Source organism: Amia ocellicauda, chromosome 4, assembly GCF_036373705.1.
Source record: "Amia ocellicauda isolate fAmiCal2 chromosome 4, fAmiCal2.hap1, whole genome shotgun sequence".
Taxonomy (NCBI): Eukaryota; Metazoa; Chordata; class Actinopteri; order Amiiformes; family Amiidae; genus Amia; species Amia ocellicauda.
The window spans coordinates 51,189,192-51,203,698 of record NC_089853.1 but is presented as its reverse complement, the minus strand read 5'-3'; the positions used below and the strand labels follow the sequence as shown (position 1 = coordinate 51,203,698).

Below are 14,507 nucleotides of genomic sequence, written 5' to 3'. Positions count from 1 at the left end.
TTTAGAATGCTTAACATAGAGAATCAAAACTTGGCTGTAACTATTATATACAGACCTCAGAGCTACACACTTGATGTATTTAGAAGAAACCTTGTACATATGATAGAGAGAATGAACCAGCACCCAGGTGGGAAAATCATTATGGGAGACTTCAATGAAAACATACTTGTATCTTCATCTGTTCAAAAAGTTATGGATTGCCATGGGTTCAAGCAGTATGTGAAAGGAACAACTACAGAAAGAGGAACACTCATTGACCATGTGTATGTTAAAGATATTGATAATGTTGCTGTTCAGGTGCTACCAACATATTTCAGTTTTCCTGAGGCTATTTTCGTCACATTGACTTAAGCAATTTGTGTGATAGAATCATCCATCCGCAATATCAGGGGGTGTAGGGGTGTAAGCATGTCCCTCTGTACTATGTCATTATGTTATGTGATTTTATGTATTCACTTAAGTGAATACTTAAGTGAATCAAATCCTGTATATAAAATGAAAGTTCAATTTGAATATGTTAATATCTTGAAAATTTCACTTGCATTTCTCTGGTTCTGACCCCCTAATGGGTACCTATAGCAAATCCCAGGCCTGGTAGTATATACAGTATTGACAGGAATGGGGTTTACATTTCCATTACTGTCTATCCACACTGCAGATATCTGCATTGGTTTTACAACACCAAGTGAAGTAATGTAACTCAGCTTCTTTGGTAACAGACAGCACCTGGGGAGAGACAGGACCTAGATAGATATGGTTCTTATTGTTTTGCTGGTTTTGTACTGTTGTTTGTTCAAGTGGAGGTGTAGCACAGCACGGCATGTTTATTTTGTATGTTTATGTATTGTTTTTTTTCTGTTTTGGGTGATTTAGTTGTTTATTATGCTCTTTATGTAGTGTTAATTTGTCATCACAGTATAGTTTTGCACTACAGTCTTCAACAGTCAAAGGCTCTGAAATGCAGGACCAGCACACCACCTCCGTGAAGTTTTCTGGGGTGGCGGGATCATGTCGCTTTATATGCTTATATGGGCATAGAATTGTATTCATGTTTTTAATTGTTTTGATATATTGTATTTTTAATAAAAACATTTGATCTGAAAAACTGTAATACAAAAATAAAAACATATTTACCACTATACCAAATTCTGAGAGATTTTGTTCAAGAGTAAACACTGGTTAATATTAATATGGTTTGATAATACTAATAACTAAAACTGCAAAGCACATTTTACAGCTTCCAATAAGTTATACAACACTAAAGTAATGCAATGTTCAAAATACTACTACTAATAAAGCGACAATAATAACAAAAGGTTGCATGTAAATTTTCAACTTCCATGCTACAGAAGCAGGTTTCAGATTTAAGCATGCATTTGCAGTTTGAATGCATGTCTTATTGACTATATGTATTTCAATGTCAGTGGATTTTAAAATACATTGGCAGACAGGTAGCATGCAATTGTATTTGAATACATTTTAGCATATATGTTTAGTTTTCATGCTTGTAAGATTCAAGATGTTAAATTGCAACTTCCAAACTTGACAACAGTATGATGGTAGAACTCTACATAAGTAATTTCTACATGTATTTGGTTGTCATACAATCTCAACATTTGGCCACATGATGGTGGTAATATTCTATAACACTATATGGTTCATAAGAAAATTGTAATATTGATTGGTGTACAACAGCCATATTTTGGATCATATGAACTTGTCTTGAATTAACTTGATAGAGGACATAGCCAGGGTCATGTGTGCAAACATTCACTTCATATTGCCCAACAGTTTCAGAGAAGATCTTTTTTTTCCATGACAATCCAATATGGCCAGCAAACCGTGAGACAGAAACACTTCTCAAAGGTCATGTGTAGAAAATTTCATATCAATCGGACAAACCGTTTCAGAGAAGACCCTTGAAGATTTTTGGCCAATCCAAAATGGCTTGCAAACAATGTGACTTATCGACTTGTCTTGAACAAATCTCAATATAGGTAATAACATAACTCCACACTGCAAGTTTCACATCTGTAACATAAGTGGTTTCGGAGAAGAAGATTTTTGTAAATTCTAAAAAATGTGTTATTGTATAGCGGTTTGTTTTTTATAGGCTTTTTAAAATAGAGGAGGAAAAATAATAATAAAAACTAGACATCTACACAGTACCACTGAATGGCTAATGTAGTTCAATACTGCTTAGTATCACACACAATTTAAACTTTGGTGAAATTTGATTGGGTCATGGTGGCCATCTCGCTTCATCAATCATATTGCCTTTAACAAATCTGATGAGGGATCTAGCGAAGGGCATGTGTACAAAATTCTGCATCAATCATACCTGTGGTTTCAGAGAAGAAGACGTTTGAAAATTGTCCAAAATGTGTCACTTAAAACAAACTGGCCATATGGAGTCCATATTGCATATGGCATCACTCTACACAGCTCTACACACTCTATCACTGTGTGAAGTGAATTGTTTGTATAAGCTTTTGAAAATCATGGCAGAGAAATTATAATAATAATACTATTGAGGCTTCCAGGTGATTCCAGTCAAGAAATGTATGGTTTCAGACTCCTAATCATATAAATCACATGAAGGCACATTTTGACAAAATCGGTTTTCATGGTCAAGTTCCCCCTCATGTGGTCAAATATGTTAAAGTACAAGCCAGTATTAATCTAAAAAAAATCAACTACCCTGATTTGATTTAAATGTATCATTTTTAATTAAAATAGTTATAATATCAATAGCTCTGGTATCATAATAAATTAGTAAAAACTTTATTCTACAAGTCTCGTTTGTGTACATCAATCTAAAAACTTGTATAGCTTAGAACTGCTGCAGCTTTTCAATTCACAGTTATCATTTAACCTCATTTAGTTGCTAACTTTCTGTTTCATTTGGTTGTCACATTGATTACCGATGTGCACGTTATACATAATTACAGGTTGCAAATGCAATGTTTTTCATTAAGGGGCAAATTTCTCCAATTATTAATATTAGGCGCCTCAATTAGTAGGTCTGTTTTTTCGAGTGTAGATCGCACAGTAAACGTCTTATGTTTACCCTTTCAACTCCACTGCATAGAGCCAGCGTTTCTGCACGGTTCAGTATATAGCATGTCACCATTAGTTAGGATTTCACGGAGAGAGAAGAGGACAAAATCCTGCCCCCCCGTGTTGCATCGTTAACATTAAACAGGAAGCCATTCACTCGTGGTGGCACTCGATCTCAGTTTGAAATGACTTTCAATTGAAAGCAACAACCCAACTCTACAGATTGAACCGTTTCATTGCCGTTTTACCACTGTTCATCTTAATATATTATTTTAATAACATGTATTCGTGTGTTGTTAATCACATTATATTTTTAGTTTCACTTTCGATTTCTCTCTCGCTTGCCTTCCCGGTTTCTCTACAGCTTAAACAATCCCTCACTATAAACAAATCTCAGGTGACAGTATTTGTATCTGCATGCAGAAATGTCTCTGTGTTTAAACTAATACTTTACATTCTATTCGTGTTGAAGTGACTGATTGTGACTGAGTCTTTTGTTGTTACGATATGCATGCCAAATACCGAGTAGGTCCGTTTTTTCGGGTGTAGCTCGCACAGTATACGTCTCATGTTCACCCTTTCAACCCTACAGCAAAGCCCAAGCGATTCTGCACAGATCAGTATATAATATGTCACCATAAGTTATGATTTCACCGAGAGAGAAGAGCACAAAGTCGTGCCCCCACCGTGTTGCATCGGTAACATGATATAAACAGGAAGTCACGCACTCGTTGTGATCTCAGTTTGAAATTACTTTAATTTGAAAGCAATAACCCACCACTACATATTCAGCAACGACATTGCTGTTGTACCACTGTTCATGTTCATGTATTTGTTTTAATACCTTGCATTACAGTGTGTTGAGATTCATAATTAAGAATATTTTTTACTTTCACTTTCGGTTTCTCCCTCGTTTATCTTCACGGTCTCTACAGCTGAAACAACCCTCACTACAAACACATCTCAGTTTACACTATTTGTATTTGCATGCAGAAGTGTCTCTGTGTTTAAAACAATAGTTTCCACTCTGTCATACTGTTGCAAGTGACTGATACTGCTTTGTTGCTACGATGAACATGCCCAAGATGGCCGCTTCGTTTTTTTTCTCAGTGCTCTTTGTGGTATATGCTGCTACCAGTGGTTACAGTGTGTCATTGCAGGCTTAAAATTGAACAAAATTTACAGTAAGTCAAAATATTTTGTTCATTACTGCCATGTTTTTTTTATGTAGGAACTTTTCATTAAGAATATGTTAGAACACAGTCCAAAGATATTGTATACCAAAGCACACATCAGCCAGTTTAAGGGTTTATAAGAAATCGAGGCTGAAGTGTTTTCAGCATAATCCAAAATAGTTGCCATACCATGTGACTTATACATTTTTGGAAATAGCCAAATCAAGTACTAACATAAGCGCAGTATGTACTATAAGTCTCATATCTCAACTCTTTACCGTTCCTTTGAAAACGATGTTTGAAAACTGACATTTCTTGTTTGGACTACAATCAAGATGGCTGCCAAACCGTGTTACATGATGCCGACATTTTGTGGTCGAGTGACCATGCCATAGACTCCTATATCCATGCCAAGTTTGGTGACTTTTTAGACATCGGTTCAAAAGTTATAGGCATTTGAACATATTCTGGTGGAAGAGAAGAAAAAAAAAGTATAATAATAATAATAATGACCATTGACCACCATATTGCTCATGGGATCAATCCTGTCAAGTATTAAACAGTCCAATACATTCTAACATAGTTCCATACTGCACCATATGCATTTATTTCCAACTTGACCATCTCTGAAATTTGATTGGCTCATGGCGGCCATCTTGCCTTGAACAGATGTGATAGAGGAGCTAGCCAAGGTCACGTGTAGAAAATTTCGTATCAATCGTATCAAACCGTTTCGGAGAAGAAGATCTTTGAAGATTCTTGGCCAATCCAATATGGCTGCCAAACCATGTGACTTATCAACTTGTCTTGAACAAATCTGAATGTAGGCCATAACATAACATCACACACCAAGTTTCACATCTGTCCCGTCTGCGGTTTCGGAGAAGAAGATTTTTATAGATTTTCCAAAATGTGTCACTTAAGCCACTATGGCCACCAGACCATGTGACATATGGCCTCCATATTGAATATGGCATAGCACTACATAGCCATCTATCACTGTATGAAGTTTCATGAGTTTTCGTCAAGCGGTTTCGGTTTCATAGGCTTTTGAAAAAAACGGCAGAACAATAATATTAATAATAATAATAATAATCCTAACAATAACAATAGGGTTCCAGCAACTTCGTTGCTTGGCCCCCTAATAATAATCCTAACAATTACAATAGGGTTCCAGCAACTTCGTTGCTTGGCCCCCTAATAATCCTAACAATTACAATAGGGTTCCAGCAACTTCGTTGCTTGGCCCCCTAACTAGAAGTTGCATGCAACTTTTAAGGCTTCCATGTTGTATCAGTAGGTTTCAGATTTGAGCAGGCATTTGTAGTTTAAATGCATGTGTTGTTAAATATGTAATTTTCAATTCTAATCCACTGTAGTATACATTTGAGGTTTTCAATCTTTTGACACTTGAAGTGCACATTTCAGTGTTACTGGACTATAATATTAATCTCTTGCTTGCATGCATCAATTCTGTAAGGTTCCATTGCATGTTACTTATTTCTAGCATATATGTGAAGTTTTCATTATTGTGTCATTCAACATGTAGAATGTAATTCTCCAGTTTGGCCACATGATGGAGGTAGAGGTCTACATAAGGACTGTCATGTTGTGGCTGACATGTGAAGCTGTCATTTTGGTTGGTGTACTAGCAGCCAGGTTTTGTGTCCTATCAACTTGGCTTCATCAACTTTGACAGATCTTTGTACTAGTTTAATCACTGAGAATTTAAGTTAATTAGGATACAGTTCTGAATATATTTGCTGTCATAATTGACTTATTGTAACTCAATTTGGTGAGTTTTTTAATATGGCTCATGGGTTTTTTCTGGGGTCAAAATTCATGCTTTTAAAAGTATGCGTATTTGCATATGTGCAGAGTCATTTGATTGTGGCTGCCATGTTGTTGCACACAGTCACTTGCCTCTTGCAGACATGATAGATAGCAGTGTCTACGTAATCCATGCAAAGTTTCAGGGCACTGGGCTTTAGGGTTCCTGAGTACTAGCTGTTGTCATTTTTGCATGCGGACACATGTTAAATCCAACATTGTGAGGTTACACGGTTAAGCCGCAATCTTAATTATCAGGTGTTATGTTCAATGCACAGACATAAACATAGGTGCTGAGTTTCATGTGTGTACTGCATTCCAGTGTAGAGGTAATGTGATACTTGTCTGAAGCGACGCATACGTTTTTTTCATTGGCCCACAGCACCCATGTTTTTCACTGGGGCAACTCGCTTTTAACAATCTTGGTAGTACTCTGTAGTAGTGTCATGCATACCAATTTGTGGCACAGTGGGTATAAGTGTCTTGGAGTAGAAGGCACCAAAGCTTGAATCAGAAAACGCAGCCTGGCGGACAAAGCGTGAGACCGAGCAACTTCTGATGAACAACCATAACAGTAGGGCATAAGGTATGCATGTGTGTGAAGTGGCATATGCATGTGCCATTAGGTTTTGGAGAAGAAGATTTTTGTTGCATTTCACAATTTAGATTCCTATCACAATATTTAGCAACACCATGACACCAGCATGTGAAGTTTTCACTGCATTTGTAGGTATAAGTGGTTTCTACAACACTTGTGAGTTTCGTGAGTTTTCATGTAACAGTAGGGCATAAGGTATGCATGTGTATGAAGTGGCATATGCATGTGTCCGTTGGTTTTGGAGAAGAAGATTTTTGTAGCATTTCACAATTTCGACACTCATCGCAACATGACGGCAGCACCATGTGACCGACACATGTAGTTTCTTGAGTTTTCATGCATGTATGAGCATTTTAGGGGCATTAGAAGTTTTGGCAGAAGGAAAAATAATAATAAAAAAATAAATAAAAAAAATAATAATAAATATCCTAACAGAAACAATAGGATTCCAGCACTTTGTGCATGGAAGCCTAATAAAAATTGAAGAACCCAGTCTGGATGCATAGATGGTAAATGTATTTATTTAACATGCCAGGACTGGAAGGGGCCCGACATGGAAGCACTCTACCTCAGCAGAGACTTATTGAACAGCACAAGTGGTCAGCCTTATATACATTGCAGGACATGTGTTTCTGTGGTCAGATTCTGCCAGAGTGTTATCTCGAGGTCAGATTTCTGACCCTTGTAATGTTCATGGTAGTCTTCCTCGGAAGAGGTGTGGGATCAAAAGAACAGATGTCTTCCTTTGATATACTAGGAAAGGTCCGATCCCATGGATCTTATTTAACAACTGTCAATCAATCATTAACAAGAACAGTTCCTGCCTATCTGGAGAAAAGATTAAGTCCACAGACTTTTAACAAACAGCTGTGGGCCCTCTCTCTTTCTGCAGTTTGATCTTTTCTATTATTGACAGGAATGTCTAGAGGGTCTGAACAACTTGCAAAAATGGTTGTTGTTACCATAATACATTTACTTTGCTTGGTCTGCATATTATTATTAATATAAAACATAATACAGTTTATATAAAACATTAATATAAAACATTATATAAAACATTAATAACAGCTCTTCAAAAAAGACATTGGTCTCGGGACAGTTGTAGATATTGTTAAATTATGTATCAAGGCAATTATAATACATAGATAATATAAAATTATTATATAATCATGATTTAAATATACGATTAGAAAGTTAAACCAAAACATGTTTTGGAAACTATCATTTAATTAATTACTGAAGTAGTATCCTATAAAACTAGGAGGTGATATTAACGAACAGTGTATTTCAAAATTATTATTATTATTATTATTATTATTATTATTATTATTACTATTATTACTATTTTAATTAAATACAAATACAAGAAAAGACTACGTAGGTACTTTTTCAGACAAAGGCAAAGGCGCTGAATGCTGACGCTGAAGTGTGTCCCATTGAGCGCTTTTAGTTTCACCCCACACCCTCCTCACTCAAGTGCACACTCTGTGATGTCAGCACAACGTCACGCAAAGTGTACACTTGTCGAAGGGTGTAGGGAGCAAGTGTGCGATTTGGGACGCAGCCACGCGCTCCCATAATATCAGATGTGCCAAATATGCAAAAATGCAGAAAATCAGCAGGGGCAACGGTAATGTAAATGAAATTATTATTGCATTTACCTGGCCGCTATATTCCACTAGTAATCGGAATATTATGAAAATATATTCTCCTCTTGTAAACACCATATTGGGAATATGAAACGCAACATTCCAGTCTTGAATACTGAGGATGGAATTCAGAATACTTACGGTAAGCCGTTTTAACATTTAATCGTCAAATTAGTGATATCAAGAATTGCAAATTTTTATATCAGCAATTAAATTCTTGATATCACAAATTGAATTGCTGATCTCAAAACTGAATTGCTGATACCAAAAATACAATTGTTGATATCAGTAGTTATAAACATTTGATATCAAAAGTTCTATTTTGTATTTCAGAAATTGAATTGCTGAATAGTTGAAATAAAGAAAAAAATCTGTTTTCATTAATCTGTACATATTGGAGTCTTTGTTAGACTTTAAACCTTTTATTGATTATTTTAATAAATATTATAGTTAAAAAAGTTTGCAATTGGTTTCCAACTACTTTCCCTAGAAACTAAGAAAGGAATGGAAGATTTGAAATAGGTTGGTAGCGTTTAAGTGATTTACAGCTATTTTAAACGATTCCAGAACAGATCGTGAGGATAAAGAGGCATTATTAATATTGTGTATTAGGTGGATAATTAATGTCAGAGATTGCTTTATCAATTTAGTGTGTAGGCCTAAAGTGTCTAGTGTGCAAGTTGTGTTTTTCATTTTAGTAATTAAGAGACTGATTCTTGGTGATTTACTGCATTAATCGAGTTGGCTATAGTATAGTTACTTTATTTTATTTAATTTAAACTGTTAAATGTCTATTGTTATTTATTTAATTTGATTTATCTTTTATGTTGCTGTATGTTTGCTGTATGTTTACCACTCTGCACTCTGTGGCTACCCTGCGAATAGCGCTTTACAAATAAAAATTGATTGACCGATTGATTGATTTACGTTGATATCTACCGCATTCTGTTTTAAGTGAGCAGGTGAGCTCGTTAAACCATGGTGAGTGTTTCTTTGGTTTAATTATTCTGGTCCTTAATGAAGCTACTGTATCTAAAGGAGTGCTTATAGCAGTTGAAGTTATTTAATAATTCATCTACAGATCGTGTTTTGATAAAGCTTGCAGTAGATAACAGAGTATACCCACGCATTCCAAAAATGTAAAATTTGGTATTTGAAAATGTACACAGAAAATTTAAAAGTTTGTATTAATAAATATTAGGCTATAAGAACACCAGATCTCAACAAAATTAGAGGTGACATTCAAATCCTAATATATCTGCTCCCCAGCTAACACACAATGTTGCCAGAACTAGATGAAATAATGCATGAGAAAGACCTTTCTCCATCCAATCAATGTGGGGAAGCAATAAAAAAGGCAAACAGAATGCTAGGGTATATATTCAAAAGTGTAGAATTTAAAACAAGGGAAGTAATGTTAAGACTGTACAATGCGCTAGTTAGACCTCATCTGGAATACTGTGTGCAGTTCTGGGCACCACACTTCAAGAAGGATATTGCTGCTTTAGAGGCAGTTCAGAGGAGAGCAACCAGACTTATTCCAGGTCTGAAGGGAAAGTCCTACTCGGAGAGACTGAGGGAACTGAACCTTTTCACCCTGGAACAGAGGAGACTACGTGGGGACTTGATCCAAGTCTTAAAAATCATGAAAGGCATCAACCACATCAAACCAGAGGAGCTTTTCCAGATCAGCAGGGACACACGCACCTGGGGACACAAATGGAAATTGGGCTTCAAGGCATTCAAAATGGAAAACAGGAGACACTTCTTTCCACAGAGAGTAGTCACAATCTGGAACAAACTACCCAGCGATGTGGTAGAACTTGAAAATTTGGGAACATTTAAAGTCACCAAATGGACACCAAACGAGCACGAAGAGTCGAATGGCCTCCTCTTGTTTGTAAACTTTCTTATGTTCTTATGTTCTAACGTTGTATAATTTTGTGGCAAAGTAAATTACCTTGTTGGCTGTTGGGGGTGTTGGCGTGTTGGTGTGCGGTCCGGTTGTCTACACGGGCAACCGGCCCACATGGGTATCGACCGGCCCACCGAACTAAAAAATTGACCGGACATGATGGCCAGTCCGCCTATGGTACTGTGCATACCTAGTTAATAAAATAATGTCAATATTCCTCTTGACATTCAAAGACAGTCTATCACGAATTCCTTTGCTTGTGACTGACATATCTTTCTGAATATATTTTGCATAGGCCTACTTAAAAATCAGAATACTTGTGTCATATCAATGTAGGGGGGAAATAATAATAATAAAAAAAATTAAAAAATCATGTGGAAAATTACATGTAAAATAACAAAATAAAACAGGGGGAAATGCAAACATTCAAGAAATACCTCATTTGTGGCAACCCTTTTTTGGGGGGAACAGCTGTTTAATAATGCGCGGTTGAATTTTCCGGTCACTCCTTATTGTTTACGCTGGTTACCAGGGTATCACGCTCCGCCTTTGGGGGTGGTTTCCCACTACTATCCAGTCGGCAGCTGCAATTGAAACGGATCCCAGATGTTGCCAAAGAAGGCAGGGAAGTTTCCAGCCTTTGTTACACCGAAGAGCTGCTGCATTGTAACAAGTGGACGCAAGAAACTACAATTATCGCATGGCTAAGGTATGTCCAGGGCAACTTATTTTGGATTTGAACTGCTTGCATTTGGATTTGATACAGAGCCCTCCGCACTTGAATTGAAATATAGACACTTTCGCTTCAAACAAAGCATCACATTGCAATGGGTGTCTCCTGAAATCCTCGTTTAAAAACACAGCAGGTCAGAAAACAAGGAACACGTAGGCGTGATGACAGCATAGGAATATCAATATGAAATGTGGTTTGTATATTTCATCTCTTATTATTTTTTAAATAAATATTGTTAAAATGTATTGATTGTTGCTAAAAGTAGGAATTGTATTATACAATGTATTACAATTTCCCTTGGGTTGATAGCATTGCTGAAATTTTGGTTTTCCCGTTTTTTGCGGGTCAAATAATCGGAAATGAAGTCAGGTGGTGGTACCCACCTTTGAATCCGTGAGAAATCCCATACTACATTATATTTCAAATGTATATGCGACCCAGCAACGAAGGCTGAATAACATTGTGTAAATCAGATCCATTGCAGAAGCAGCGTGTAGCCTAGTGGGCCATTTAAGTCTGCACAATCGAAATAATTAATAAACTTATCTGTATTTACTGACGCGTGTTCCTGATTTAGCCTGTATAGCATTTCATAATTTGCTGTATATCTTCTGTCTTTGATCTACGGACTATCGGAATTAATATGAACCAAGCTTCACATGCATCGGGACACATTTATATTTTTAGCAAATGTAGCATATTCAATACATAAATTATATATAGTACAATATAACGTTCGTTGCTGACCAGTGATGCTTTTAAAACCGACGTAGTCATTCCCACAAATAAATGCCTTTTGTCAAGTAGGTGTTTGTTATTAATTTTGTGAAATTCAAATTCAATACTGAATGATGTTAGAGAGAGAGCAACGGTTACCCCCTCCTTTAAATTAAGTTTTTCCTATAATGTGTAGGAATGCTTTGGAAATATGACACGAAATACGAAAAGCGTAATCCACAAACCATTCCCACAGAGGAATATAAACTGCGGTCAAGACCGATGGGAAAGTAAAATATATATAGCTATTGTATTTTAATAAGGCTGGTAGAGATTGAAATTACCAGACAAAACATGCGAAATATAAAACAGCCTAGTGATATCTGAATAATTTCTTTATAAGCGCAAGGTGGCAGAAATATCTGTTTGTAGATAAGTAGCTTATACTGTGCAGCCTAGGCCTGTATACAGTTTTATTTGTTGATATATTTAACTAAAAGTTTAAAGATGGTGAGACTGATGTCAAGGTAACTGATAACTGATTTCTGAATCCATCTGAGGGGCCAAAGAAGAGAAAGTTTAAAATAAAATACTCTCTGGCATTATAACACCACAAAAACCCAATAAAACCTGTCTTTTTATTTTTTTGGTGGTGCAATTTTTGTGGGGCAATTGCATTCCATTACGTCAGCCTGTGTTACCCAGACATTAATTTCAAATGACTAGTCGTAGATTGCAGTTGATACGGTGCAATTCAATAGCTGGTGATTTGTTTCAGTGGAATTGAATGGTTTAGCTTGGCCTTTATTTCACCACACTCATTGTAGTTTGGATCAGCTTCAGGTCTTTTTTGTAACTTCATGTTGCTAGGTGAGAAAGTGGAATAGGCTCTTGAACAGACTTGTGTACAGCCTCACAGAGTTTGCATTTTATTAGGGGCAATGACTCCTTCATAACTTAAAGCACAGGGATGGTAGTATGACCCAATCAAATTTTGCCAAGGGTTATAAGGGTTTCTGTGTGGTATGCAAGATTTGTATTGCACTTGTGTAGTAAGTCGCCCTGGATAAGGGCGTCTGCCAATAAATAAATAATAATAATAATTTAAGGACTACATTTTCCAAACAAATGTCAGAAAATAATTTGGGATTACGATCCATGTACAGATGTGTTCAAATTTGTTGGTACCCCTCCACAGGCTGAATGATTGATTACAAGATTGGAGATGTGTGATACTAATTAAATAATCTAATTAGTTTGCAATATCACTATAATCCAATTATTTATTATCTTTTCTAAGGGGTACCAACAAATATGTCCAGGCCATTTTAGAATATCTTTGTAGAATGAGCAATAATTAATCTCTTTTCACAGCTTCTTTACTTTATTCTGTGACATACCAAAGGCATGCAAATATACATGATGCAATAGCTTTTAATTTCATCACTTTTCAGGAGGAATTAAGCATTATTTCAATGAGCTGTAAGGGTACCAACAAATTTGAGCATGTCTGTAGGTATATACCAAAATCATATTTTCACAAAATACGCTTGAAATTCCTCAAGGACAAACTGTGCAAAGAGGGAAACAGAGGCAGACTGCTTCTGTTGTTTGTGATGTGTAGGATGTAAATGGTTGCAACTATAGGAATTTCCTTTTTGGCATGGCATTATTCAGTATATGAGTATAGTTACAGTGAGGGAAAAAAGTATTTGATCCCCTGCTGATTTTGTACGTTTGCCCACTGACAAAGAAATTATCAGTCTATAATTTTAATGGTAGGTGTATTTTAACAGTGAGAGACAGAATAACAACAAAAAATCCAGAAAAACACATTTCAAAAAAGTTATAAATTGATTTGCATGTTAATGAGGGAAATAAGTATTTGATCCCCTATCAATCAGCAAGATTTCTGGCTCCCAGGTGTCTTTTATACAGGTAACGAGCTGAGATTAGGAGCACTCTCTTAAAGGGAGTGCTCCTAATCTCAGCTCGTTACCTGTATAAAAGACACCTGTCCACAGAAGCAATCAATCAATCAGATTCCAAACTCTCCACCATGGCCAAGACCAAAGAGCTGTCCAAGGATGTCAGGGACAAGATTGTAGGCTGGAATGGGCTACAAGACCATCGCCAAGCAGCTTGGTGAGAAGGTGACAACAGTTGGTGTGATTATTCACAAATGGAAGGAACACGAAATAATTGTCAGTCTCCCTCAGTCTGGGGCTCCATACAAGATCTCACCTCGTGGAGTTTCAATGATCTTGAGAACGGTGAGGAATCAGCCCAGAACTACACGGGAGGATCTTGTTAATGATCTCTAGGCAGCTGGGACCATAGTCACCAAGAAAACAATTGGTAACACACTATGCCGTGAAGGACTGAAATCCTGCAGCGCCCGCAAGGTCCCCCTGCTCAAGAAAGCACATGTACAGGCCCATCTGAAGTTTGCCAATGATCATCTGAATGATTCAGAGGAGAACTGGGTGAAAGTGTTGAGGTCAGATAAGACCAAAATCAAGCTCTTTGGCATCAACTCAACTCACCATGTTTGGAGGAGGAGGAATGACCCCGAGAACACTATCCCTACAGTCAAACATGGAGGTGGAAAGATTATGCTTTGGGGGTGTTTTTCTGCTAAGGGGACAGGACAACTGCACCGCATCAAAGGGACGATGGACGGGGCCATGTACCGTCAAATCTTGGGTGAGAACCTCCTTCCCTCGGCCAGGGCATTGAAAATGGGTCATGGATGGGTATTCCAGCATGACAATGACCCAAAACACACAGCCAAGGCAACATAGGAGTGGCTCAAGAAGAAGCACATAGA

General features: G+C 36.9%; 1 protein-coding gene across 7 annotated transcripts in view; it reads left to right on the top strand.

The window, feature by feature from the left end:
- The first annotated feature begins 10,818 nt into the window (after nucleotides 1-10,818).
- pkig (protein kinase (cAMP-dependent, catalytic) inhibitor gamma) overlaps nucleotides 10,819-14,507 on the top strand; it is an 84,530-nt gene continuing 80,841 nt past the window's right edge. For 4 of the 7 annotated variants that reach the window (XM_066702697.1, XM_066702693.1, XM_066702690.1 and 1 more), the window contains exon 1: nucleotides 10,820-10,936. Coding sequence is in view for 1 of the 7 variants with exons in the window: in XM_066702689.1 (XP_066558786.1) it covers nucleotides 11,149-11,153 (5 nt within the window). In the remaining 6 variants the exon portion in view is untranslated. Of the gene's footprint in view, nucleotides 10,937-10,980; nucleotides 11,154-14,507 lie in introns of those variants that run through there. The other 3 variants (XM_066702694.1, XM_066702692.1, XM_066702689.1) reach the window with 3 other exon arrangements.